We start from the raw sequence: 27,408 nt of genomic DNA, 5'->3' as shown, positions 1-27,408 counted from the left end.
TATTACTTGTCTCGGACACTGATTTTCTCTATCATCATATCAAAGCTAAATAAATCAACGTTTGTATACCTACGGCTTTTTATCACGCCAAATAACATGTAACGTCATAAGTTTTTTTTAATCTTTATATGGTTATTTTGGAGGTCGATTCACTTTTGCGTGTCTTTCTCGTTTCATTGGTTCCTTATTTCGTTTTTTTGTTTTACTTCAACGTTCACCATAGATATGTTACAGTTTCGTCTAGTAATTGTTACATTAATTTCTTCGTTTTCTTCATTAGCACTGCCGTGATTCGTCATCAGTTAAGCTAAACGAATACAACATTTAACGAGAACAGAAAAGGTAGACGAGGACGTTTGTTGAGAGTTTAGTATTAGGTTTATTCTGGTTATTCACACAACTGAGAGAGACTAGTATTCATTTAATTAATAACTTAATTATCTTAATAAGCATAAATAGGTGGATATAGTGAACAGGGATCTTGGGGGAGTCATTTCGCTCTTGGTGATTATTAAAGTTTACCTTTCAGTTATGACTGCGTTATTGGCGATGTGTCTTGCGCACAGACTGATCTGAAAACCCTCATTAGTCCAGATACCCGCGACGTCATGTATCATGTACTGACATCCTTTTCTTGTAATGTACTTTTGATCTCATCTAACCTTACACGGCATCGATTTCTGACTCTTTCATGAGAACTCATTTATTTCCCAAACCATGGTAATTCGGCCTTCGATATACATCAATATATATATATATGTATGTATATTAGCATGGGTGCCCGGCGTTGCCCGGGTGCTTGAAGGTGCGTGTTGAGCAAAAAACAATTAATTCGTTATTTTAATTAATTCCCTATATTAGTAAACATTCATTTTAATTAATTCCCTATCAGTTGTTTTCATTTTTCTTATGGGACTATCATCTTTAGTTAACTATTACGTGTAATTATATGCATGCAGATATTCTGCAGGAGTTATACTTGCGTAATATTTGCGTAAAAAGTTATAGTAAACACAAACCTCTTTCTATATATAATTATTTATGTGAAAATATATTTGTTTAAAAAAACAGCCACCAAACTACTCTCTCGGTTTTTGGTCTACATACATGAAACTTAAAAGATAGGGTATCTGAACCCATGCAAAACTTTATATTTGCATTTTAGCCGGGGAAATCGGTCGCAGAAGTCAAATCTTTTTAACTTTGACCCCTATTATGACCCCTTAACATTCATTGTTTGGGTTCAAATCACGTTAGGTTAGATCCATGTCCAAGGAACCTATATCTAAAATGTCAAGTATTTAGACACAAAATTGGCGGAGAAGTTTGGTAGAGTTCTCAAAGGTCGAATCGTTGAACTTTGACCCCTTAACAGCCAAATTTCTGGCTGCAAATTGATTACTAAGATTTTCCCAAATCTCAATACCATGTTTATCAAATTTCGAATCTGTAGACCGAAAATTGACAGATTTATTGCGTACAGAAATGTACACAGACAGACACACAGACAGACAGACACTTTCACATATATATATATATATATATATATATATATATATATATATATATATATATATATAATATGGGAAGTGATATACAAATTACCATTAGCGTATGAAGCGATGCTCTTTGTGTAAACAAATTAACCTTAGGTATTTGGACAATGTCAAAAACATTGTTAATTCACTGCCCGCATAGCAGCAGTCGTATAGCGCAACGATTAGAAGCTTCGACTATAATATGGGCGGTCGGGTTTCGAGCCTGGCTTGAGGCAGTTGCTTGTCTAGCCGCACTGATGAGCTATGAAACAGTGAAATAGTACTGTATGTGGATTACATATATATATATATATATATATATATATATATATATATATATATATATATATATATATATATATAAGTGAAAGTGTATGTCTCTGTGTGTACATTTCCCTACGCAATAACTCTGTCAACTTTAAGCCTACAGACTCGAAATTTGATATACAGGGTACCGAGATTTGGAAAAATCGATGTGATCGGGTTTCGGGCAGAAATTTTGCGAGTAAGGGGTCAAAGTTCAACGATTTGTCCTTTGAAAACTCTACCAAACTCCTCCGACAATTTTGAGTCTAAGCACTTTAAATTTTATATATAGATTCCTTGCACAAGGATCTAACTTAATAACTTGATTTGAACCCTAAACAATAACGGTTAAAGTGTCATAATAGGGTCCAAATGTGTTTTTTTTTCTCAGCATACACCTCAAAACACCCGAGCAACGCCAGGTACCCATGCTAGTATTCCTACAAATTCGTTTTTCTTTTGTGCGCATTGATATTCATATTAAAACCCCTCTTTTCTATTTATTTAATGTATTCATTTGCTTCCCCACTAAAGCAAATTAGGCACAAGGCCGTTTTTAATGTGGGGTAAAAACCAGCTCCCCTAAAAGTTACCAAAAGTAATAATTGTCCCAGTATAATGGGTTTCCCCTCCATTGACTCGTACAAATTATCTTAAATGCAGCATCTGCAGAATAGATACTACACTTTGATTCCGGCCCGAAGGCCAAGAACAACAGAAAAAAGGCAAGGTATTTATTTGCTCCCCCACCGAGCAAATTAGGCACAAGGCCGATTTTTAATGTAAGGAGTGAAGGGGAAATGGGGACCACTCCCTGGGAAGTAGGGGAGCTGGATAGTGACAATTGGTATGAAGGGTTGCCCCTACATTGAGCAAGGTCTTACATGTGGGGTTTCCCCCACATAGGGTCTTTGCTTGCAGTATCTGCCGGAGGAGATACTACACTTTGATCCCGGCTTGAAGGCCAAGAACAACAGAAAAAAGGCAAGCTTCTTTTCTATTTATTTAAAAAGAAAATACAATTTTCTTATATATGGATCGTGCAATTGGATTCATCTGCAAAATATCTAGCTTATTTGCGTATTCTTTTAAACATTCATTTTAATTAATTCCTTGTTAGTTTTTCGGTTTTCTTATGGGATGACCATCTTTAGTTTACTACTATGTGTAATTATGTTCATGCAGATATTCTACATGATTTATACTCGCATAATATTTTCATAAAAAGGTTATAGTAAACACAAAATTGTTTCCATATATATTTATGTATACGTGTATATTTTTGTTTAATCTATCTATATATCTATCTATATATCTAGTAAAGTGACCGTGCATGTCTGTCTGTGTGTCTGCGTACATTTCCCTACGCAATAACTTTGTCAATTGTTAGTACACAAACTCAAAATTTGATATATAGGGTACTGAGATTTGGGAAAATCTTTGGGATCAGTTTTCTGCTAGAAATTTGTCTGTTAAGAGGTCAAAGTTCAACGATTTGACCTTTGAGAACTCTACCAAACTCCTCAGACAATTGTGGGTCTAAACACTTGAATTTTTTAGATATAGGTTCCTTTGACATGGATCTAACTTAATAACTTGATTAGAGTCCTAAACAATAAAGGTTAAGGGGTCATAATAGGGGTCAAATTTTCAAAAATTGACCGAGTTTTTCCTTTTTTTTTTTTTTTTTGTTCAACATACCCCTCACAACACCCTCACAACACCGGGCGTAAATACTAGTATATATATATATATATATATATATATATATATATATATATATATATATATATATATATATATATATATAATGAAAATTACAATTGAATTTACCAAAATGATCCAAGATGGTAAAATTAAAGTAAATTATAAATATTAAAGAATTAATATTTATAAAATTATCTCAGTCAGATATAAAAGTAGTGTTTCCTTTTCAGATTAAATATGTTTTTAACTCAGTTCAAAGTGTTTTTTAACATATTTTATTAACTGTTTGCTCATATATATATATATATATATATATATATATATATATATATATATATATATATATATATAACTTATTTAAATAAATGCAAAGACGGTTGTAAATTTGTTCAATTATTTCAGTCAGATGCTAGCTTACTTGGACTGGACTAGCTTCTCTCGTTTGATAAGGTATTTTCGGATTGAAATAAATTTATAATGGACTTAGTTTTTTATTGTGTTTATCTTTGACTTTGAAATTGATTAAAAGGAAAATTATTCCCAACTCGCATTTAGGTAGAAATGCACTTTCGTAAATAATTGAATTCGTTCAAGACGTATCGCAAAAACAAATAACATCTATATATATATATATATATATATATATATATATATATATATATATATATATATATATATATATATATATATATATATATATGCAAAATTCGCAAGTAAAAAAAGATACTCAAAAAACTTTTGCGCTTCGAAAGTGTAGAAATATAAATATAGAAATATATTTATAGAACGACAACCTTATTCAGATTTAAAAGACTCAATATCAGTGACAGAGCCTACTATAAGTAGAAAAGGTCAAGATATTGTAGTATTGAATTTATAATATTTTATTCAAATAAGAAATACGAAATATAAAGTGAAAGGTTTATTCTATGGAGTTTCAAAGATAGTCTCTTCTCCTCAGAGGAAAAAACGCCAGCAAAAGGTACGTAAAGATAAATATTTATATTTGCTGGTTAGCTCAATTTTTTAAAACAGTTGAGAAAGAAAAGTTGAAAGAAAAATAAAAGTTCATGGGAAAAATAGAAAAGAATACTCAATGAAATCTAATAAGGGTGGTTGCAAATATCCAGCGAGATTCAAATGTTCGCAATAATTATGGCGATTATTAAATCCAAGAAAAGTTCGTTCTCAAACACCGAATATTTTTAAAGAGATTACAAAATACCCAAGACTTGATAAATTATTTTGGCTGAATATTCCCGCTAATGGGCCGAGATACCGAGGTTCAATCCTCAGTCAAGTCCTGCAAACAACTCAAAAATGATACATGTTGTCTCCTTGAACATTATAAAGTGTGGACTAACTCAGGGAATATAAAGGCTCTCTCTCTCTCTCTCTCTCTCTCTCTCTCTCTCTCTCTCTCTCTCCTACATCTCTGTGTAATAGTTAATGAAAAAGAAACCTTCGAGTTTTCCTTGACCAATGTATGAAATTCTTATCAAATTGAATAAATTTGACATTTGTATTATTTCGATTATTCGGATTACTTTTCTCATCTCTAGGGTAATTCCTATAACGTTCCGGTCGATGTAACCTCTGACCTTCTTAGATGTATCTTATCGAACTCGGGAATCTTTCTTCACAAGGACTGGTTACGTAACGGATAAGATATAAAAGTAAAAATCCACTTCTAAATGATAATCTTCTAGAGACTAAAGGTTCAATCCTCAGTTTGGTTGATACAACAACAAAAATACAATTGCGAATTGCTTCTACCCGGTTACGGCTGACAGAACGTTGGCATGCTACCCAGGATGATTAAATAAAGGGTTCGGTTCGAAATTCGGTACAGATTCCAGAGTTCGACAGAAAGATTCCAGAGTTCAACAAGATACACTTAAAGAAGTCTGAAGGTTACATCAGCCGAAACGTTGTGAGACTAACACACAAGATGAGAACAATAGTCCAATGACTTAAACTAGTATGAATAATCGTCATCTCAAAAATCTATGAAGATAGAAACAATAAAAACGGTTTTAAAACTACGAAATTTTATTTACTCTTCGTATTTTAATGTGTTCCGATTATTTTCCGTGCACGTTAATGTTTCTTACGTACTGAAATAAGACGAACTGATGATATACGATTATTTTATTTAATTAACGATCATGTTTTGAGATAAGCAATCAAACGGAGCATAATATGAATTATTCGAATACGAGGAGAAAAAGCATGTAAATGAACAAGTGAAGAAGATCGGAGATCATCTCGACCGAAAGTAGAAATAGAAATATCTGTTGATGAGGACAACAATCCTAAAGCAATATAAATATATCTGGATTTAACCTGTCATCACCTGCCTGTAACTGGTCAGTACAGATCACAAAACATGTTTCAGTACTGGTTGTGATGTTAGTTTCTTTGCAGATTTGTTCCGGTTTTCAACTTGCAACGTCGCTACGATCGCGTTTTACATACATCACTTGTTATCCTCGAATAGTTACTGTGGTGGACATACACTTGTGTGCTAGTGTCGAGGGAAAGTGCTGTATCTATGCTGTCAGAGACTCTGTTTATTAGGGTACAGTCCTGGGTCAAGGGAGAGCGGTAGAGAAAATAAAAATAACTAATGTTATGTTGCATGTTTAGTCTAAAGCACATACAGGCTTGATCGTCCAATTCTAGTTTTCTTTCTCTTCTAGTCAGAGGGAGGGTGTTTCGAATATAGACCGTGCATATGTCTGTCAGAGTCCTTACGGCAGAGTGGGAGATATCCAGGCATCTTAAAGTAGTTAGAGGGGATGAGGAGTGTAGGTTAGTTTCACTTAGTACTACGATATCCGGGGTGTTTGTTAGGAGAAATGCTTCAACATCATTTAAATTAGTTCTAAGCCCACAGATGTTAGTAAATGCATGCCTCAAGGGAGGAAGCAATTTAATTTTCTTGGAGTTTTGTCCTGGTTTTAGCGTAATTTTAGATTGTACTGTCATTTCTTTTATAAGTTTCAGTTAGGTAAGGGGTGCTGAACAAGTGATTATGCAGAACACCAGGCATGCTACACAAGTAGACCATCAGCTGACCTTCCATCTACTAGGACTGTGGCCTCAGGAAAGCCCACCGGGGATGAGTTCAGGGTCCCTTTCCATGCGCGACATGGCACTACAAACATCCCGATATTATTCAACTGTTGATTGAGCAGCCGCTCTAAGCGCTACCAAAGAGTTAGGGACCTGTACTACCAGTCGGGAACAGCAGCCAGGAACTGTCAATCCGGTACCCTCAACCCATCAGACGATGGTCAACCCAATCTACTTGTAATGGTATTATGATGTTCAAGTACTCCCAACTGCCCAGTTTAGAGGGGGGTCGGGAGAGGGGGAAATCGGCGTTCATTGCCCTATTCAGGAAACAAGATCGACCACTGAGTGTTTCTGTCGAATCCCTGTGCTTCGACCGCTATGTCTGGCTAATAGGCAAAGAAGGAGTATGGAAGCCGGGCGATAGACAGTGTCTATATACTCCTTAAGCAGTTTAGGTTTGCAGACCGGTAATTTGTTCGAGTCACCAGCTCTAGGAAGGATGTCATCCAAGAAAGAATGGAGGAGCCTCCATTTATATTTATTAGGTATTTCTTATAATGATATTAAAAATGTTATAATTATTACTATTAAAACGTTACATTAAAATTAGAATATAAATTGTTCTTTTTCAAGATCTTTCGGAATGTTCAAAGTTGTAGTGTTCCATTTGGGGCGTTCTGGAATCTTCCATTCACCAAAACTATAAAAGAACGCTGATAGCATCAACTCTTCGGTTAATCAGTAAAAAGGTCAGATCGTGTCGTTACGCCACATGTCAGACGCTGATTAGATTAACTCCAATCAATATTTCTTAAGATCCAAATCCAGTCGAAAGGAATTTTATAAAAAGAATCAATTATAAGCACCCTCAAAGAAAACTGGACATTTAGTAATTATAATGATTTTCTCTCATTCTCTCTGACCAAAGAAACATTGTTTATTAATTCTCAAATAACTCGTCCTTTCTTCTAAACGTAATCTGGACAAAATTAAGGACTTGGTTATTTCTCCTAAATCATTTGTAAATATATTTGTTTTTTTATTATACAATTAATACTTTTTATTTTTCTTTAAACTCTTAGTTTTAGTTTGTACGAGCCCTTTCTAGTCTCGAACAAAAACACGCGTTCACATCTCAAGCCATTTTTCTTCTCATACACATACGCGCACAAAAACATACGCGCGCACGTACAAACACGTAGATATAATCATGTTCACGTACACCCACTCACATTCACGTGCATACACACACGCTAGCGTACACACATACGCGCACACATGGGCAACGTCACTTCCCCTTTGAAGGGAATCCACACATGCACAAAAGACCACCGGAAACAACTGTAAAAGCAAGAGACATAAGATGTATCCGTCCTTTCAATTCGGCTTCCGACCAGAGAGGTCGACGGACCAACCGGTCCCTCACATCACCTGCTACTATGTGGGGGCAAGAGTCAACAGACAGTACGTACACTTTACACAGTTTCTATCTCCATGGCCTGGATTTATTTTCTCTCTCTCTCTCTCTCTCTCTCTCTCTCTCTCTCTCTCTCTCTCTCTCTCTCTCTCTACAACAATAGACTTTCCTTCTCACCAGTTAACAGCGAGAGACACACGCCAAACTGGATTTACTTTTTTTCTCTCTCTACAACAATAGACTTTCCCTCTCACCAGCAAACCGTGAGAGACGTGCGCCAAACTGAATTGACTTCCTCACTCTCTCTCTCTCTCTCTCTCTCTCACTCTCTCTCTCACTCTCTCTCTCACTCTCTCTCTCTCTCTCTCTCTCTCTCTACAACAATAGACTTTCCTTCTCACCAGTTAACAGCGACAGACGCACGCCAAACTAAACACGTGCTGTACCCTTTTCTTTCATTTGTTTCTTCATGAAATAAATTCTAGTTCGTTTAATTCAGTTTAACACGTTGTTCGTTTCTTCCTCAAGACAATTCATTTTTCATATTTTATACGACTGGGGGATATATATCTATAATATACTACAAGTCCACAATAAATTGGTGACCCGACGTGAGATGAACACACATTTCCTTCTATACCACCAGCCTACAACAAATTGGTGACCCGACGCGAGATGAAAACGCATTTCCTTCTATACCACCAGTCCCGCAACAAATTGGTGACACCCGAACGTGAGATGAACACGCATTTCATTCTATACTTCAAGTCTCGCAACAAACTGGCGACCGACTGACGTGAAACGAACAAGCATGGTGACCCTAGTTTTTTTTTAATTAATTGTTTTGAGCGAAACGCGCGTTTTACTTGATAAACAAAAAAACGAACATTTCAACAAAGAAAAACAAGTGAACTACTACCGACTCGAATAACTACTACAAACAACAATGACGAACCCCCTCGTCAGACTCGGCAGAAAAATAAACACGGAGCTGTCGACTTCATACCGGATATAAAGAAAAATTCGAGCTCGACAAACATTTTTCATGGTTTCCTGACATTACCCTGCAACAAACGCGAGGAGCAAAATCACATAGGCATATACACATTCTCTCCCACACAGTAGATGCAACAACAAAGAAACAATTACAAGGCATCGCTATTAACACATAGGAAGAAGTTGAATCAACAATACGAGTTGAGATGAACCACGCACACTGATAAACTCAAAACTGGAAGTTTTGTTGACAGCTGGGAACTGGACACTACCGTTCAACATGAGCGAATGTGCAACTAGCGCTCGTACGGACAATGTACACACACTTCCGCAGACTCACTTGCGAAGTCACCGTCAACTGGACACACCACGTCAATACGAACAAAAATTTCCTTCCAAACGAACAATTCACTTCACTGCCCAAGCAACTCGTTGCACATGTCAGCACACAAGAAAAAAAAAAAAAAAAATGTCAGCCTAAAAAAAAATAGTAAACGCCCTTTCCACGCGTAAGTAACTACTTTTTTTTTACGAACACACTCCGTTTTTTGACGTTTTTTTTAAACAACCACACCAACAGCAAAAAAAAACAGGACAAAACGTCAATTGCACAAAACATTACTTAAAAAAATATATATATATACACTGCATATATTTTTTCCTGGGAAGGGGAGTATTGTACGAGCCCTTTATAGTCTCGCACAAAAACACGCGTTCACATCTCAAGCCATTTTTCTTCTCATACACATACGCGCACACAAACATACACGCGCACGTACATACACTTAGATATATTCACGTTCACATACATACACGCACATTCACGTGCATGCACACGCACGCTAGCGTACACACATACGCGCACACATGGGCAACGTCACTTCCCCTTTTAAGGGAATCCACACATGCGCAAAAGACCACCGGAAACAACTATAAAAGCAAGAGACATAAGATGTATCCGTCCTTTCAATTCGGCTTCCGACCAAAGAGGTCGACGGACCAACCGGTCCCTTTTGGGGTGCGCGCGTCCGCGCGCCTCACGTCACCTGCTACTATGTGAGGGCAAGAGTCAACAGACAGTATGTACACCTTACACGCTTTCTATCTCCATGGCCTGGATTTATTTTCTCTCTCTCTCTCTCTCTCTCTCTCTCTCTCTCTCTCTCTCTCTCTCTCTCTCTCTCTACAACAATAGACTTTCCTTCTCACCAGTTAACAGCGAGGGCACACGCCAAACTGGATTGACTTTCTCTCTTTCTCTCTCTATAACAATAGACTTTCCCTCTCACCAGCTAACAGTGAGAGACGCGCGCCAAACTGAATTGACTTCCTCTCTCTCTCTCTCTCTCTCTCTCTCTCTCTCTCTCTCTCTCTCTCTCTTTCTCTCTCTCTCTCTCTCTACAACAATAGACTTTCCTTCTCACCAGTTAACAGCGACAGACGTACGCCAAACTAAACACGTGCTGTACCCTTTTCTTTCATTTGTTTCTTCCTGAAATAAATTCTAGTTCGTTTAATTCAATTTAACACGCTGTTCATTTATTCCTCATTTTTTCTATTTCCTAACGACTGGAAGATATGTATAATATATCCACCAGTCCACTACAAGTTTGTTTGTTTTCGTTTTGTTTTTGTTTTTTGTTTTTTTTATATATGTTGCATGTTTAAATATCCTTAGACTCAAACATGTAACATAAGTAAATTCGGAAAGTCTTGTTTCAGCGATTTTTAATATTACTTTTATTTTATTTTTGGTTGGAAATCATAAAATATATTTTTGTTGATTTAACCGGGTTGGTCACCAATTATAATCTAATTTAAGTGCAGAATTAAGGTTTTTCATCTCATCGCCAACAACCGAAGCATTTCTAAAAAAAAAAAAAACAAATGACTCTCTTTCTTATGCAACCCACCACATAAAAATTGTAGAATGAAAGGTTTGACAAAAATACTAATGATATGTGACATAGACGTTCAGCCTCAGCCAATGAAATCCATTCTACTAATTCGGCAATTTAAGGATAAATTTGTTTCTTTCTAAAGGATAATAATTCCATAAAAGTGAATGTCCATTTCCTTTTAACAGAACTCATTCCCTTGTTTCATGAATTGGCTCTTTGGAATCAAATGCAAGTGGAGATTGTTTCGCTTGTGTCTGTTAATGCCTTTCAATGAGGCTCGCTCGATTCCTATTTTCGTTGCGACTCTGCTTAAGGACTGATTTGCAATCCCTCTACAAGATATTCCAAGCAATAAAATTAAATAACGTATTAATAATTAAGCGTTCACGTGGCTTGCTTAATGTTATCAATAGTTTATTGTTATCAAAAATTATTTTGCTTAGAATATATTTAAAATATTTAGTTATATTATTAGTGTTTGATCATGCATGGAAGACTTTATAAACATTTTGGAGTCATATTATTTGGAATAATCTTCAAGTTGCTCATTATTTTCATATTTCAGTCATAAGTATATAGATTATACATATATATATATATATGTATATATATATATATGTGTATATATATGTGTGTGTGTGTGTGTGTGTGTGTGTGTGTGTGTGTGTGTGTGTGTGTATATATATCCATTCATGTGTAATCACCTTTTTCTTCACCATATTCCCTCTGTTTCACTTTTTTTGTTTTCAAGTAAGATCTATGACTTACTTGTTGTTTCATCAAATACTTTTGGATGCAAAATCCCATCCCGCATTTTGCTAATTCCTACCCTCTGATGAGAAGGAAAGTATTTCTTCGAAACTCCGCGGATTAAGGACTATCCACTTATCTAGTGTTTCCTTTTCAGATTAAATATGTTTTTAACTTTTCAGATTAAATATGTTTTTAAGATCTATTACATTACACTATTCTGATATATATATATATATATATATATATATATATATATATATATATATATATATATATATATATATATATATCAGAATAGTGTAATGCAATAGATCTACTGGTATGGAAATCTAGTGATTTTACCATACAATTTGGATACGAAATTCAATATCCTTTTCACTGTGAACAAATATATAATTTTCACTGTGAACAAATATATAATACGGAAAGCCTTCTGCTCTAATTGCTTCTTTTTGCAAACGACTTGCCTTTGGAATTCCATTTCTCTTGTGATTCCTAGTTTTCACTGACTTTAGTACTAGTAACATACAATAATTTAAATGTAACGTGAACAAATATCTCACTTCACAGCTTCCCACTTACGATGTCTCTAAAGCTAGTAATTGGTTATAAGAAGTTGAAAACGCGATTTTGCGACACTCCCCTTGACTATATTTAAGGTCTAGTAACGAAAGGCATGTGTCAATATAATAGACATCATTCGTTACATGCCACCTACCCGTCTCATATATAATTGTCCAAAATTCAACCCACCCACCCCCAAATGAAATAACAAAGCACGTTTTGTTACCACATTCAATGTAAACTGATTTTCTTTCAAAATAGTTTATGTAATGTACAACACATTTCATTAAAATACTTTCTTTTTTTTACTGTTGTATTAACCAATCAATTTGATAATATTTAATACATAAATGTTGTATATTAATGATATTTAATATAAAAATTTAACATATCAATAATATTTAATAAATTAATAAAATATATCAACAATATTTAACAACTGAATAGAATCTCTCAATAAAATTTAACAAATGAATTGAATATCACAATAATATAAAATAAATGAATTTAATATACCAATAATATTTAACAAATGAATTTAATATATTAATAATATTTAACAAATGAATTAAATATATATACAATATGTAACAAATGAATAGAATATATCAATAAAATTTAACAAATGAATTGAATATAACATTAATATTTACCAAAGTAATTTAATATATCAATAATTTTAAATAAATAAGTTAAATATATCAATAATTTTAAACAAATTTATTAAATATATCAATAATATTTAACAAAGGAATTGAATATATCAATAATATTTAAGAAATGAATTGAATATATCAATAATATTTAACAAATTTATTAAATATATCATTAAAATTTTACAAATGAATTGAATACATCAATAAAAGTTAACAAATGAATTGAATATATCAATAATATTTAACAAATGAATTGAATATATCAACAATATTTTATAAATGAATTGATATATCAATAAAATTTAACAAATTTATTAAGTATATTATTAAACTTTTACAAATGAATTGAATATATCAATAAAATTTAACAAATGAATTGAATATATCAATAATATTTTACAAATGAATTGAATATATCAACAATATTTTATAAATGAATTGATATATCAATAAAATTTAACAAATGAATTAAATATATCAATAAAATTTAATAAATGAATTGAATATATCAATAATATTTAGCAAATGAATTGAATATATAAATAATATTTAACAAATGAATTGAATATAACATTAATATTTAACAAATGATTTTAATATATCAATAATATTAAACAAATGAATTGAATATATAATATTTAACAAATAATTTTAATATATCAATAATATTTTATAAATCAATTGAATATATCAATAATATTGAATAAATGATTTTCATATATCAATCATTTTTAACAAATGAATTGAATATATCAAAAATATTTAACAAATAAATTGAATATATCAATAATATTTAAGAAATTAATTGAATATATCAATAATATTTAACAAATTAATTCAATATATTAATAATATGTAACGAATTAATTGAATATATCAATAATATTAAACAAATGAATTGAATATATCAATGGAATTTAACAAAGTAATTGGATATATCAAAACAATTAAATAAATGAATTAAATATATCAATAATATTTACCAAATGAATTAAATATATAAACAATATTTAACAAATCAATTGAATATATCAATAATATTTAACAACTGAATTTAATATATCAATAATATTTATAAATGAATTGAATATGTCAATATTTAACAAATGAATTAAATATATCAATAAAATTTAACAAATAAATTAAATATATCAATAAAATTTAACAAATGAATTAAATATATCAATAAAATTTAACAAATGAATTAAATATATCAAAAAAGTTTCATAAATGAATTGAATATATCAATAATATTAAACAAATGAATTAAATATATCAATAAAATTTAAAAAATTAATTGAATATATCAATAATATTTAACAAATGAATTGAATATAACATTAATATTTAACAAATGATTTTAATATGTCAATAATATTAAACGAATGAATTGAATAAATAATATTTAACAAATGATTTTAATATATCAATAATATTTAATAAATGAATTGAATATATCAATAATATTTAATAAATGATTTTAATATATCAACCTATATCTCACAGAAGAGATGTTGCGAGTTTGTCTCTTATATATCATTATTTTCATGGAAAGTGTTTGACTGAGCTTCAATCTATGGTCCCCCCTCGCCAAACTTTCACAATAGACACTCGTATACAGGGTGGTCTAAAAGTCAGGTAACATTTTAAAGAAAAACGATATTAGCAATACACGTATATTTAAGTACCATACATTGAAATATAAAATGAAACAAACATGAAATATGTTTATTTTGTTAATTGTCGCCCATTTCTCTCTATCAATCGCTGGAAGCGATTAACCACTAATTGTGTAACACGTGTAATCATGTCAGCTGATATCCGCGCAATCTCCTCTTCAATAAATAACTTTAAAGACGCTATTGTATCAGGCTTCTTGCCATAAACGCTATCCTTTACATAGCCGCAAAGCCAGAAATCAGGAGGGGTAGTTTATATATTACACTCAAATATTTAAACAAATAATATTAAACGAATAGAGATTATAATGGATCATATTGTTTTTTCTACCTTTAACATGTTACCTGACTTTTTGACCACCCTATAGCTGTAAACACTATCAATAATTCCCCCCACTCTTTATCTGTGCCTAAACCTAAACGTAGATTCCATGAACAAATCTTCTTTCTTAGAACTGCACGCCTGTGGAATTGTCTTCCGTTTTCCTGCTTTCCGGCTGACTACAATATGGTTGTGTTCAAGTCTAAAGTAAATAAGTTCTTGATGATCCGTTCCATATAAGTTATCAAATTTACCAAATTTTCATTACTAATGATTACTATATTGTCCAATTTCTACTGTACACTCTTTAACCCTTATCCTTGAGTGGCCTCTAGGCCTTGATATTGTGGTGATGCCTATGTAAAAAAAAATCATATTTAACAAATGAATTGAATATATCAAAAATGTTTAACAAATGAATTGAATGTATCAATAATATTTAAGAAATTAATTTAATATATCAATAATATTTAACAAATTAATTTAATATATTAATAATATTTAACGAATGTATTGAATATATCAAAAATATAAAACAAATGAATTGAATATATCAATGGAATTTAACAAATGAATTGGATATATCAAAAAATTTAATAAATGAATTAAATATATCAATAATATTTACCAAATGAATTAAATATATCGACAATATTTAACAAATCAATTGAATATATCAATATTTAACAAATCAATTTAATATGTCAGTAATATTTATAACTGAATTGAATATGTAAATAATATTTAGCAAATAAATTACATATATCAATAAAATTTATCAAATGAATTAAATATATCGACAATATTTAACAAATCAATTGAATATATCAATAATATTTAACAAATCAATTTATTATGTCAGTAATATTTATAAATGAATTGAATATGTCAATAATATTTAGCAAATAAATTACATATATCAATAAAATTTATCAAATGAATTAAATATATCAATAATATTTAACAAATGAATTAAATATATCAATAAAATTTAACAAATAAATTAAATATATCAATGAAATTTAACAAATTAATTGAATATAACATTAATATTTAACAAATGATTTTAATATATCTATAATATTAAACAAATGAATTGAATATATCAATAAAATTTTACAAATTAATTGAATATAACATTAATATTTAACAAATGATTTTAATATATCAATAGTATTTAATAAATGAATTGAATATATCAATCATATATAACAAATAAATTGAATATATCAAAAATATTTAACAAATGAGCTTAATATTAATTTAATATATCAATAATATTTAACAAATCAATTTAATATATTAATAATATTTAACGAATGAATTGAATATGTCAATAATATTAAACAAATGAATTTAATATATCAATAACATTTAACTAATTAATTAAATATATAAATAATATTTTACAAATAAATTAAATATCAATAATATATTACAAATAAATTTAATATATCAATAATATTTAACAAATGAATTAAATATATCAATAATATTTAACAAATTAATTAAATATATCAATAATATTTAACAAATGAGTTAAATATATCAATAATAGGTTACAAATGAATTCAATATATACATAAAACAATTTTCCAAAGCAATTCAATATATCAATAATACTTAACAAATTGATTGAATATATCAATAAAATTTATCAAATTAATTAAATATATCAATAATATTTTATAAATTAATTGAATATATCAATAATATTTTACAAATGAATTAAATATATCAACAAAATTTTACAAATGAACTGAATATATCAATAAAATTTAAAAAATTAATTAAATATATCAATAATATTTGATAAATGAACTGAATATATCAATAATATTTAATACATGAATTGAATATATCAATAATATTTAATAAATTAAATTAATATATCAATAATATTTAATAAATTAAAATAATATATCAATAAAATTTTACAAATTAATTTAATATATCAATAATATTACACAAATGAATGTAATATATCAATAATATTTAACAAATGATTTGAATATATCAATAATATTTAATAAATGAATTTAATGTATCAATAATATTTAATAAATTAATTAAATATATCAATAAAATTTAACAAATTAATTTAATATATAAATAATATTTAACAAATGAATTGAATATATCAATAATATTTAAAAAACTATTTGAATGTACCAATAATATTTAATAAATTAATTAAATATATCAATAATATTTAACAAATTAATGTAATATATCAATAATATTTAATAAATTAATTTAATATATCAATAATATTTAATAAATTAATTGAATATATCAATAATATTTAAAAAAATATTTGAATGTACCAATAATATTTAATAAATTTATTAAATATATCAATAATATTTTATAAATGAATTTAATATATCAATAATATTTAATAAATTAATTAAATTTATGAATTATATTAAACAAATTAATGGAATATATCAGGTAAATGTAGTATATTAATAGAATATAAATAATATTAATATACAAATTAATATATTAATACATTTAATAGATAAATTTAATATATTAACTGATGAATAATTTATGTGCTATTATTGTTCAGCGTATTTTATGAATATAATTTTCTTTTTTCTAGTTGTGGTCAACAATCAATTTGATCATTGGATCAATCTGAGCAATTGATTGATCACCCCACCACAACTGACCAACCATCACGGCTTCGAAAACCGACAGCGCCATCATGTCAGCCTCCTCACCAACAAGTTCAAATGCAGAAAATTTAGAGAATCTGGACAAGTCAAAGAAGAACACGCAACCAACACCGGAGATCGTCCTCGGACTGGAGACAGCGGACGGTGCTTGCGCTGTCGTCGAAATTGATGATATCATTGATGACTCGTCTTTAGCACCGGAAGGTACGTTGTTCTGCTTTTTCATTCGTTTTCTATTTTTCCTCTCCTCTGATCTTGAGTGCGTCGTTTAGTGGGGGAAGAGATGGCTGGTTACTTTTAATGTATCTAAAACCAAGCTCGTAACTTTACCTCATCAACGCTCTGTTCCTCATCTAGCGTCAATTGAAATGGATGGCTCTCGTCTTGGAGAGGCTACATGTTTTGACAAGCTCCTGGGTTTGACCTTTACTCCTGATCTAAAATGGAACACGTATATAAAGTCTGTTGCCCGGGCCGCTGGGAAAATGGTGGGATCCTTCTACCGCTCCAGAAGATATCTCACTACTGATGCAATTCTCTATCTCTATAAAAGCCAAGTACGTCCGAAGATGGAGTGCTGCTGCCACATCTGGGCTGGAGCTTCAAAAAACAGCCTATCCTGCCTTGACAAAGTACAAAATAGACTTCGTGGCTTAGTGGGGGATGCTCTCTTCTCTTCCCTGCAATCTCTCTCCTACAGAAGAGACGTTGTGAGCCTGTCTTTGTTTTATCGTTATTTCCATCGCAAGTGCTCGTCCGAGCTCCAATCTCTGGTCCCCCCTCGCCAATCCTTCATGATAAACACCCGTCTAGCTAAAACCACTGTCAGTAATTTCCCCCACTCTTTATCTGTGCCTAAACCAAAACGTAGATTCCATGAACATAGCTTTTTCCTGAGAAGTGCACGGCTGTGGAATTCTCTTCCGTTTGCCTGTTTCCCACCTGACTACAACTTGGACATCTTCACGTCCAACATAAACAAATTCCTTATTAATCGTCCCCTTAAGTAAGACGCTTTATCAAATCTCCAATACCAACTATTACTACGATATTATCCCATTGATTATTGTACACAAAATAACCCTTATCCCCGGATGGCTTACGGGCCTTGATAAGTGCTGATCCCCATGTAAAAAAAAGCATCACATTGACATACAAGTTCCAGTTAGATCACCAAAGTTAAGCAAAACTGAGCTTGATCAGTACTAAATGGGTGACCATTTGAAAATACCAGTTTTTCTATGTTGTAGAGTTTTCCGCTTTGTTTCTACTTGTCTTCGACATTTCCTTGCGATTGGACTCCGGCTCATGAGAGATACGGTTTAAGATTAGGCAACTCTTCTTATATACGCATCTTTACGGGAGTATCTATTGTCTCGACAAATTGAACATAGGTTGGAGTAAAAAGAAAAGAGATCAATTATTTGGATTACTTGAGCTGCTGTTCTCATTTGGAACATTATTTTCACCGTGATTCGACCGGTGTAATCTCCGACCTTCTTCAGTTGTATCTTGTCGAACTCAGGAATCTTTCTGTAAAACTCTGGAATCTTTACAGAATTTGGAATGGAACTCTTCATTTAATCCATGTGGATGTTATACTCTCGTTTTGTCAGACATGACCAGGTAGAAGTCTTCAGTAATTCACAATTGTATTCTTAGTATCACCTACACTGATGATGTAACCTTCAACCTCTAGAACAGAATTTTATTTAATACTTTATCTGTTACTCCAGTGGTTCTTATGGAATGAGAGGATTCTAACTCTTTGGATTAAATAAAGGGTCTGTTCAAAATTCTGCACAGATTCCAAGTTCTACAAGATACACCTGAAGCAGATCGAAGGTCACATCGACCGAAACGTTGTAAGAATAACACCCATGATGAGACCAATACTCCGAATAATCCAAATGATCCAAATCATCATCCACATCTCAAAATTCCAAAACAGAGAAAGTAAAACTGAAAATATTATTTGTTATAAGCGCAACACAACGTTCATATATTTACATTACACTGAGAAATGTTCACGTTAAAGGAATGTGCTCATTTGATCTGCGCACTTAGCGCTGAGAATTCTATTTCAAACTTAAATACGACACACTTACTATAGAGGTTCTCATAATGATTTTTGTAGCACATCTAAAGATGTGATTTCAAGAGTTAGCGTGACAGACCAAAGAAAATGCTTTCAAATTGAAGCATGACAGACCGACAACAACTCTTATCGAAAGGTGAGGGCGCTTCATAAAATGGCGCCTTGTTCGAGGATCAACTGCGCATGCGTCAGCTAGATTATTTCCATTTATCACATATCGCATACAATTGAAAGCTGCTGCTTACATTTCACGCATTCTCTATCGTTATCAGTCATTAGTTTCTCATTTCCCTAACAAATTAAATAGCAAAGTAAATTAATCTCTTTATTTTTATATCATCCATAAAGTTACATAAAGGACAAAGTAGAAGTTAAAAGCTTTATTACTTTTAATTGTTCAAAAAGAATGCCTTAATATTTTAGATAAAATAGAAAATACTTATAAAATAAGATAATAAGTATGTAGACACAAAGTTAAAATAAAAAAAAGTTTGAACTTATTTGCTTTTCACTCTAGTAAGATGTTACATAAGGCAAGGAGCCTTCTCATCTACTCATATTGTGCCCAGAGTGCCAAATCTATCTATTATATATATAAAAGTGAACATGTCTGTGTGTGTCTGTGTGTGTACATTTCCCTATGCAATAACTCTGTCAATTTTCAGTCTGCAGACTCGAATTTCGATATACATGTTACTGAGATTTGTGAAAATCTTTGTAATCCGTTTTCGGCCAGAAATTTGGCTGTTAAGGGATCAAAGTTCAACGATTTGACCTTTGAGAACTCTACCAAACTCGTCGGACAATTTTGGGTCTAAACACTTGAAATTTTAGATATAGATTCCTTGGACATGTATCTAACTAAATAACTTGATTTGAGCTCCAAATAATAAATATTAAGGGGTCATAATAGGGGTCAATTTGTTTTTAAATTGACCGCGGCGGTCTCTACTAAATTACTCAGACAATTTCTGGTCTAAACATTTGAAATTTGACATAAAGGCTATTCAGAGATAGGGCAAGCTTTTTCATCGGTTTGGGTCGAAAATTTTTAGTTACCAATATATAAATGTATGTATGTATGTATGTATGTATGTATGTATGTATGTATGTATGTATGCTTGTCTGCCTAAATCTTTCGACAGAGGCGACGGATTTTTTACAAGATCAGTATCGTTTTGAAGTTCGACCTTTCAGACGACAAATATCGACAAATTGACTAAAAACATTAATTTCTTCACCCTCAACTGGGCACTTTTCTACAGGGAGGGGTAGCTTTTTCGCCGATATTTTTTAAAATTATCTTCTCCTTTCGATTTTCTAGCCTTAATTTAAACATAAGTCACTTCCAGTTTGGTGGTGGTCGTAACAGCAAAGACGTCAGGTTTTTTTCTCCCGTTCTTTTCCTCCTTTGCGGTACGAGTTCGAGCCTGCTTTCCTACTTCCACTTTTTTTTTTTTTTGCTCAACAGCCACATCTAAACACCCGGGCAACGCCGGCTGAAATGCTAGTATATCTATAAAAGTGAACATGTCTGTGTGTGGGTGTGGGTGTCTGTCTGTCTGTGTACATTTCCCTACGCAATAACTCTTTCAATTTTCAGTCTACAGACTTGAAATTTGATATACAGGGTAGTGTGATTTGGGAAAATCGATGTGATCTGTTTTCGGCCAGAAATTTGGCTGTTAAGGGGTCAAAGTTCAACGAGTTGACCTTTGAGAACTCTACCAAACTTCTCCGTCAATTTGGGTCTAAACACTTGAAATCTTAGATATAGGTTCCTGAAACATGGATGTAGCTTAATAACTTGATTTGAGCCCAAAACAATAAATGTTAAGGAGTCATAATAGGGGTCAAAGTTTTTAAAAAATTACTGCTTTTTTCTTTTTTTTTTTTTTTTTTTGCTCAACATACAAACACCCGGGAACGCCGGGCTAAAATGCTAGTATGGTAATGAATTCAATATTTTGACTAAAATTATCGTCTAATAGTGGGTGAGAGCTCGTTAGAAGCGGAATTGAATTTTCTTGTAATAGAAGAAGAAATATTAAAAACTTTTCAATGTTGAGGGGGTCTGGGCCCAAGTTACCTATACTATAAGCATTACATAATAATAATGGTGTCATTATTTTCTTCTTGTTGCTTAAATGACACACAAAATGTTGCGTTATCCTTTTATCACTTATAAGAAAATGGAGATAAGTAAGAAAGATGCACTTCAGCCCTATCTGCAATATACCAAGTATTTGCTAGCAACAACTGCTAAAATAGAAAAAGTTGATGTTGCTGCTCTAAAGCTGGTCGAAAATCGCTTTCTTTCCAATAATCGAAACAATTCGGCACAATTTTCTCAGGTTGAACGGAGGAAAACCTGGAAATAAAACCACTGAACGTGTTATGGAGAAATGGGAAACATTTTACTTCACTTCACCATCATTATTGCCCAAACCACCTCATGACAAAATATCTGAGAGGGGGCGACCCAGTGTTAATCTTAGCGACCAGCCATGCAAGAAGAAAGAACGACTGCTGCTGAGGGAAATGGTTGAAATGGAGGAGAGGTTTTCTCAGGAACAAAACATTTCCAAAGAGAATGAGTGACATCATACTTGGCATACTTGGCATATTTGGCATACTCTAGACAATCCTACTAAATGTGCAATTCCAGTTGTTGATGCTACGGCCTTCCTTTACGACGTAAAACTCTCAACCTCCCAATATCAAGTGATAAGAACTGTGTGTTTAAAACACGGCGTGGTATTCCCTGTTAAAAATGACATTTACAAGTGCAACATGTTTCATCCAGAGATAACCAGTTGCTCAAATCATCTGTCAACATCATTTTTTTACTCAATTAAACGCTTCATCTCTGATGAGATTGAACTGCAGCGATGGTGATACGAATGGATCCTACCATTTGGTTGGGAAATTTAGTGTTGATGGATCTAGGTCACATAAAATTCGGCAACAACTAATCAACTCAGAATTAGCAATAAGTGAAATTTGTCCTCTGGATCCTGAGAAATGCAAGAATTTTTTGCTGTCATGTTTCGTACTACTTGAGTTACATCATAGCAATGCTATACTATGGACTAATTTAGTATGTAATAATCCAAATTTTGCCCGAGCAGTTTCGCTTAGCAGAACTGCTGAAGAACGCGAGATTCTTGCTGTCAAACTAGAACCCACTTTGGAAGCTATTATCCGAAACGACTACGAGGCAACTTTGTTTATTGACAACAAACCAGTGGGCATTGTATTCAAAACAGAATGCATGATGGTGGATGGCAAAATGGTCTTCTTCAAGGAAATTGTGGAGCCTTCTGTCACCATTTTTGTGCTACATGCCAATCTGCCAACTGCTGCGGTTCTAGAAGGTGCAACCTGGAAGCTTTACTTTTCTTATTATTTAATGATTGCATTGTCTGTGCTAAGTGAAGCATTGTTGCGTAAGAAATCTTAATGGAATTTTTATTAAATGTAGTGCTATATCTATGTGGATACTTAAAATAGTTTTCTACAATATTGAAAAATTCTTTAACGATATATGTTTTGGCATTAGACCAGCAAGGGAGAGGGGGTAAAACCAGATATTATTTTTTTCTCAATAATTTTCGTGGACTAGCGTTATTATAGCTAGAGTGATGGTTAATGCTATTGTGGGCGGATGGGTGTTTCAGCTATTATTGTTATTCAATTTAATATGATGGTTTCTTTTAGTCTGAAACATATTATGTGTAATTATTGAAGGTAAACGGCGAGTTGTGGGTTTATTATGGTTATACTTAATCTTATCAGTATATCCTTAGTTTCTTAGGACATTATTGAAGAAAGCGGAGTTTTGTTCGGAAGTTTTTTGTGTCAGCGGAGAACCTAGAAATTATAGTAGAGATGGATGGTATTGTAGATTTAATGATTGATTGAGGGTAATAAAAGAAGTTGTGAACATTCAAAAGTGTGTGGCTTGGTTTAAGGTATGGACTGTATGATTCGTAATTGAGGTTTAGGAAAGTGTCTAAGAAGTTATAGGTTTACTTACCAGGTTCAATAGTTATAGAAAATCCAAAGAAAATATAAAGTTTCTTGATTAAGGATAAAGGAAATCTTAATATTTCTTATTTGAGTATCCTGTCGAACAATAAATTCTTGTAAATTATAATTTACAGTCTTTAATTGAGTTCTTATCTATCTATCTATCTATCTATCTATCTATCTATATATATATATATATATATATATATATATATATATATATATATATATATATATAACATACTGAAGGCTACAGTAGGTCATTGGTTTTGCTCAAGAATGAATCATTGACAATTGAAAAGAAAGATAGAAATGTTTTTATTGTTTTAGTTACGTTTTTAAATTGTTTTATTAAAGACGAAATGCGGTTGTGCATTAATTTTATCTTTATTTATTCACCTGCTTCTTTATTCACCAAGAATTCTTTAGAGACATGAATAAATAAAGATAAGTATTTTTCCTTTTCAAAGAAAAAAAGAACGCTTTTCGTTCACTTTGTTTTCGTACCTTGTTTTTTTTTGTTGTTGTTGTTGTTGTTTTTGTTTTCATTCCTAATCGTAAAAGTCTTCTCTTTTCTAACGATCCGGCTTCATAGGCGTCGTTCGCTGATTTACCGAGGCTAGCTTATCGTTTTTGCCTGGAAACAAAATTCTTTCTTCCTCATTTTGAACTTTAGGAAACTTGCCAAAACTAATCTAAATGGCCAAATATACACAAACCTATATTTAGGTGCAACCGTCAACTGATAATAATACTGGCGCGTTTGAAATAAACATCATATTTCGATTAAAACTGAGGCTGAAGTAAAATTTAAAATGGCGGCAAAATATTCCAGAAAATAGCATGACCACGTGGAAGTTACACGTTTGCTTTCTTTATCTATCTTTATAATTTATGCTAGTAATTTTTAAAGGTTGCGGTTAGAGAAGAACAGGAGAAAAATTCAGTCCGGTATTCAAAATGGGTTTTAGTTGGTTTTGTTAGATATTATTTATTAATTAATTAATTAATTAATTAATTAATTAATTAATTAATAGTACTACTACTTGTTGGTTATTTGGTCGACGGAACGAAAGCAATCCACAATATTAAATAAAATTAATTAATTAATCATTACTGTTGCTGTTGTTTTATTTAATATTGTGGATTGCTTTCGTTCAGTCGACCAAATAACCAACAAGTAGTAGTACTATATATTCGAAAGAAGATTTAAAGCTACCCAAATGCATACGAGAATTTTTCACACGGATCCGTTGCGTAAGAACGCAATCTTCATTTCATTAAGACGTATCTTCTCTTTGGGAGGCTGCGACCTCTTATAACAACACTATGAAGAAAAAGGAAATAAAAATTTAATCGGACTGACCTCTCCTTCATAAAGCCAGGTTATTGGCGAAAATTCGGACTTTAACAACAACAAAAAAAGTAAATAAAACAATTTTATCATTCACAACATTTTCAGGTTTTCAAATTTTCTCATTTAAATTTAGAAAAAAAAATGTTTTCTAAAATGTGTGATTGTACATTTCTTAAAAATTAATTTGTTTTTTTATTGATGAAATTGTCCGTGTTTGAATTATTTTGATTATTTTTTGTCCAGTCACCACTAAACCAATTCCTGTAAAAAATAAGATTTTAACGAAAAATAACTTCCGATTACAAAGACATTCTAGCGTTTTAGGGTAGTTAACAAAAATATTCTTATCTGGGAGATAAATTCTATGCGCTTATTTGGTGAGGGGTCTTATTTCTAAGGTATTACGTGTGGTTTTACAACATTGCCAATCGGTTTAAATTTTTTACATTACATAAGGTTAGCGATAAATAAAATTTGAATAATTAAATTTTACAATTCTCACGTTACACATCTACTTGATCATGACTACCTCCGTGAATTTTTATAGAAATCGCTCCGAACAAGGCATGAAACCATTTAACAGCTAACAGCTAACAAGAACGAAAAATAAATATCGAAAATATAAAAGATGATTATTGGCCTTAGCCTTGAAAAGAGTAAGCATATGAAAATTAACCAGCAGGAAGAGAGTTACACAAGCCTATAGTTATTGAAGAGATGCTACTGGAATAGAATTGAAATTAGGTATTAAAGCAGTGACTTGTTGTTTTTTTATTATTATTATTATTATTATTGTTATTATTATTATTATTATTTCTTCTTCTTCTTCTTCTTCTTCTTCTTCTTCTTCTCCTCCTCCTCCTCCTTCTTCAGATATCACTGGCAATGTTCGGAGAAGTTCCATCACGGAAAAGTTAAACAAAAGCCGAGAATCAGAAGCTAAAGTGGCCGAGATGAAGGTAAGTTTTTTTTTTTTTTTTTTTTTTTTTTTTACAAAGGCATCACCACATTATCAAGGCCCAGAGGCCACTCAAGGATAAGGGTTAAAGAGTGTACAGTAGAAATTTGTCAATATAGTAATCATTAGTAATGAAAATTTGGTAAATTTAATAACTTATATGGAACGGCTCATCAAGAACTTATTTACTTTAGACTTGAACACAACCATATTGTAGTCAGCCGGAAAGCAGGAAAACGGAAGACAATTCCACAGGCGTGCAGTTCTAAGAAAGAAGCTTTGTTCATGGAATCTACGTTTAGGTTTAGGCACAGATAAAGAGTGGGGGAAATTATTGATAGTGTTTACAGCTAGACGAGTGTTTCTTGTGAAAGTTTGGCGAGGGGGGACCATAGATTGAAGCTCAGTTGAACACTTTCCATGAAAATAACGATACATCAGAGACAAACTCGCAACATCTCTTCTGTGAGATAGAGGTTGCAAGGAGGAGAAAAGGACATCTCCTACGAGGCTACGAAGTCTATTTTGAACTCTATCAAGGCAGGACAAGTCCTTTCTAGCAGCTCCTGCCCAGATGTGGCAACAGTATTCCATCCTTGGACGTACCTGGCTCTTATATAGGTAGAGAATAGCATCAGCAGTGAGATATCTACTGGATCGATAGAAAGATCCCACCATTTTTCCAGCGGCCTTGGCAACAGATTTGATATACGTGTTCCATTTAAGATCAGGAGTAATGGTCAAGCCCAGAAGCTTGTCAAAACTTGAGGCCTCCTGAAGACGAGAGCCATTCATTTCAATTGATGACAAATGTGAATTAGAATGTTGATGATGTAAAGAGAGAAGCTTGGTTTTAGATGCATTAAAAGGAACCAGCCACTCCTTTCCCCATTGTACTACGTGCTCAAGATCAGAGGAGAGAGAATTGGAGAGAACTTGGTCGTTTACTGTCTTAGATGTGGTACCATAAATGGTAGTGTCGTCAGCATAAATGTCTACAAATGATGTAAGGATATGATTTGGAAGATCACTAATGTAGATCAGGAAAAGAGTTGGGCCCAGGATGGATCCCTGAGGGACACCGGCATTAATACTGTGAGCTTCTGATTTTTGCCCCTCAACTACTACTCTTATGAACCTATCAGAAAGAAATTTAATAATTGAGAAGACTTTTCCAGCTATACCATAGCTAGCGATCTTATGAAGTAAACCTTTATACCATACCCTATCAAAGGCTTTAGATATGTCAAGAGCAATTGCCCTAGAAAGATTGCCACCGTCGAGAGATTTGCTAATCCTATGCGATATAACTGTAAGGACATCTGCTGTAGATCTAGCAGAACGGAAACCATATTGAGT

At 32.0% G+C, this 27,408-nt stretch overlaps 1 protein-coding gene across 5 annotated transcripts in view; it reads left to right on the top strand.

Annotated features, from left to right (window-relative positions):
• LOC145246815 (uncharacterized) overlaps window positions 1–27,408 on the top strand; it is a 394,355-nt gene that overhangs the window by 350,523 nt on the left and 16,424 nt on the right. For all 5 annotated transcript variants that reach the window (XM_080108635.1, XM_080108638.1, XM_080108636.1 and 2 more), the window contains 2 exons: window positions 17,529–17,808; window positions 25,965–26,050. In XM_080108635.1, the coding sequence (XP_079964761.1) occupies window positions 17,634–17,808; window positions 25,965–26,050 (261 nt within the window). In that variant the 5' untranslated portion in view covers window positions 17,529–17,633. The remainder of the gene's footprint in view (window positions 1–17,528; window positions 17,809–25,964; window positions 26,051–27,408) is intronic.

This window comes from Euprymna scolopes, chromosome 24, assembly GCF_053919585.1.
Source record: "Euprymna scolopes isolate OS-2025 chromosome 24, ASM5391958v1, whole genome shotgun sequence".
In the NCBI taxonomy this organism is placed as follows: domain Eukaryota; kingdom Metazoa; phylum Mollusca; class Cephalopoda; order Sepiida; family Sepiolidae; genus Euprymna; species Euprymna scolopes.
Note: the sequence above shows the minus strand (reverse complement) of the source record. Positions and strands in the feature narration are given on the sequence as shown.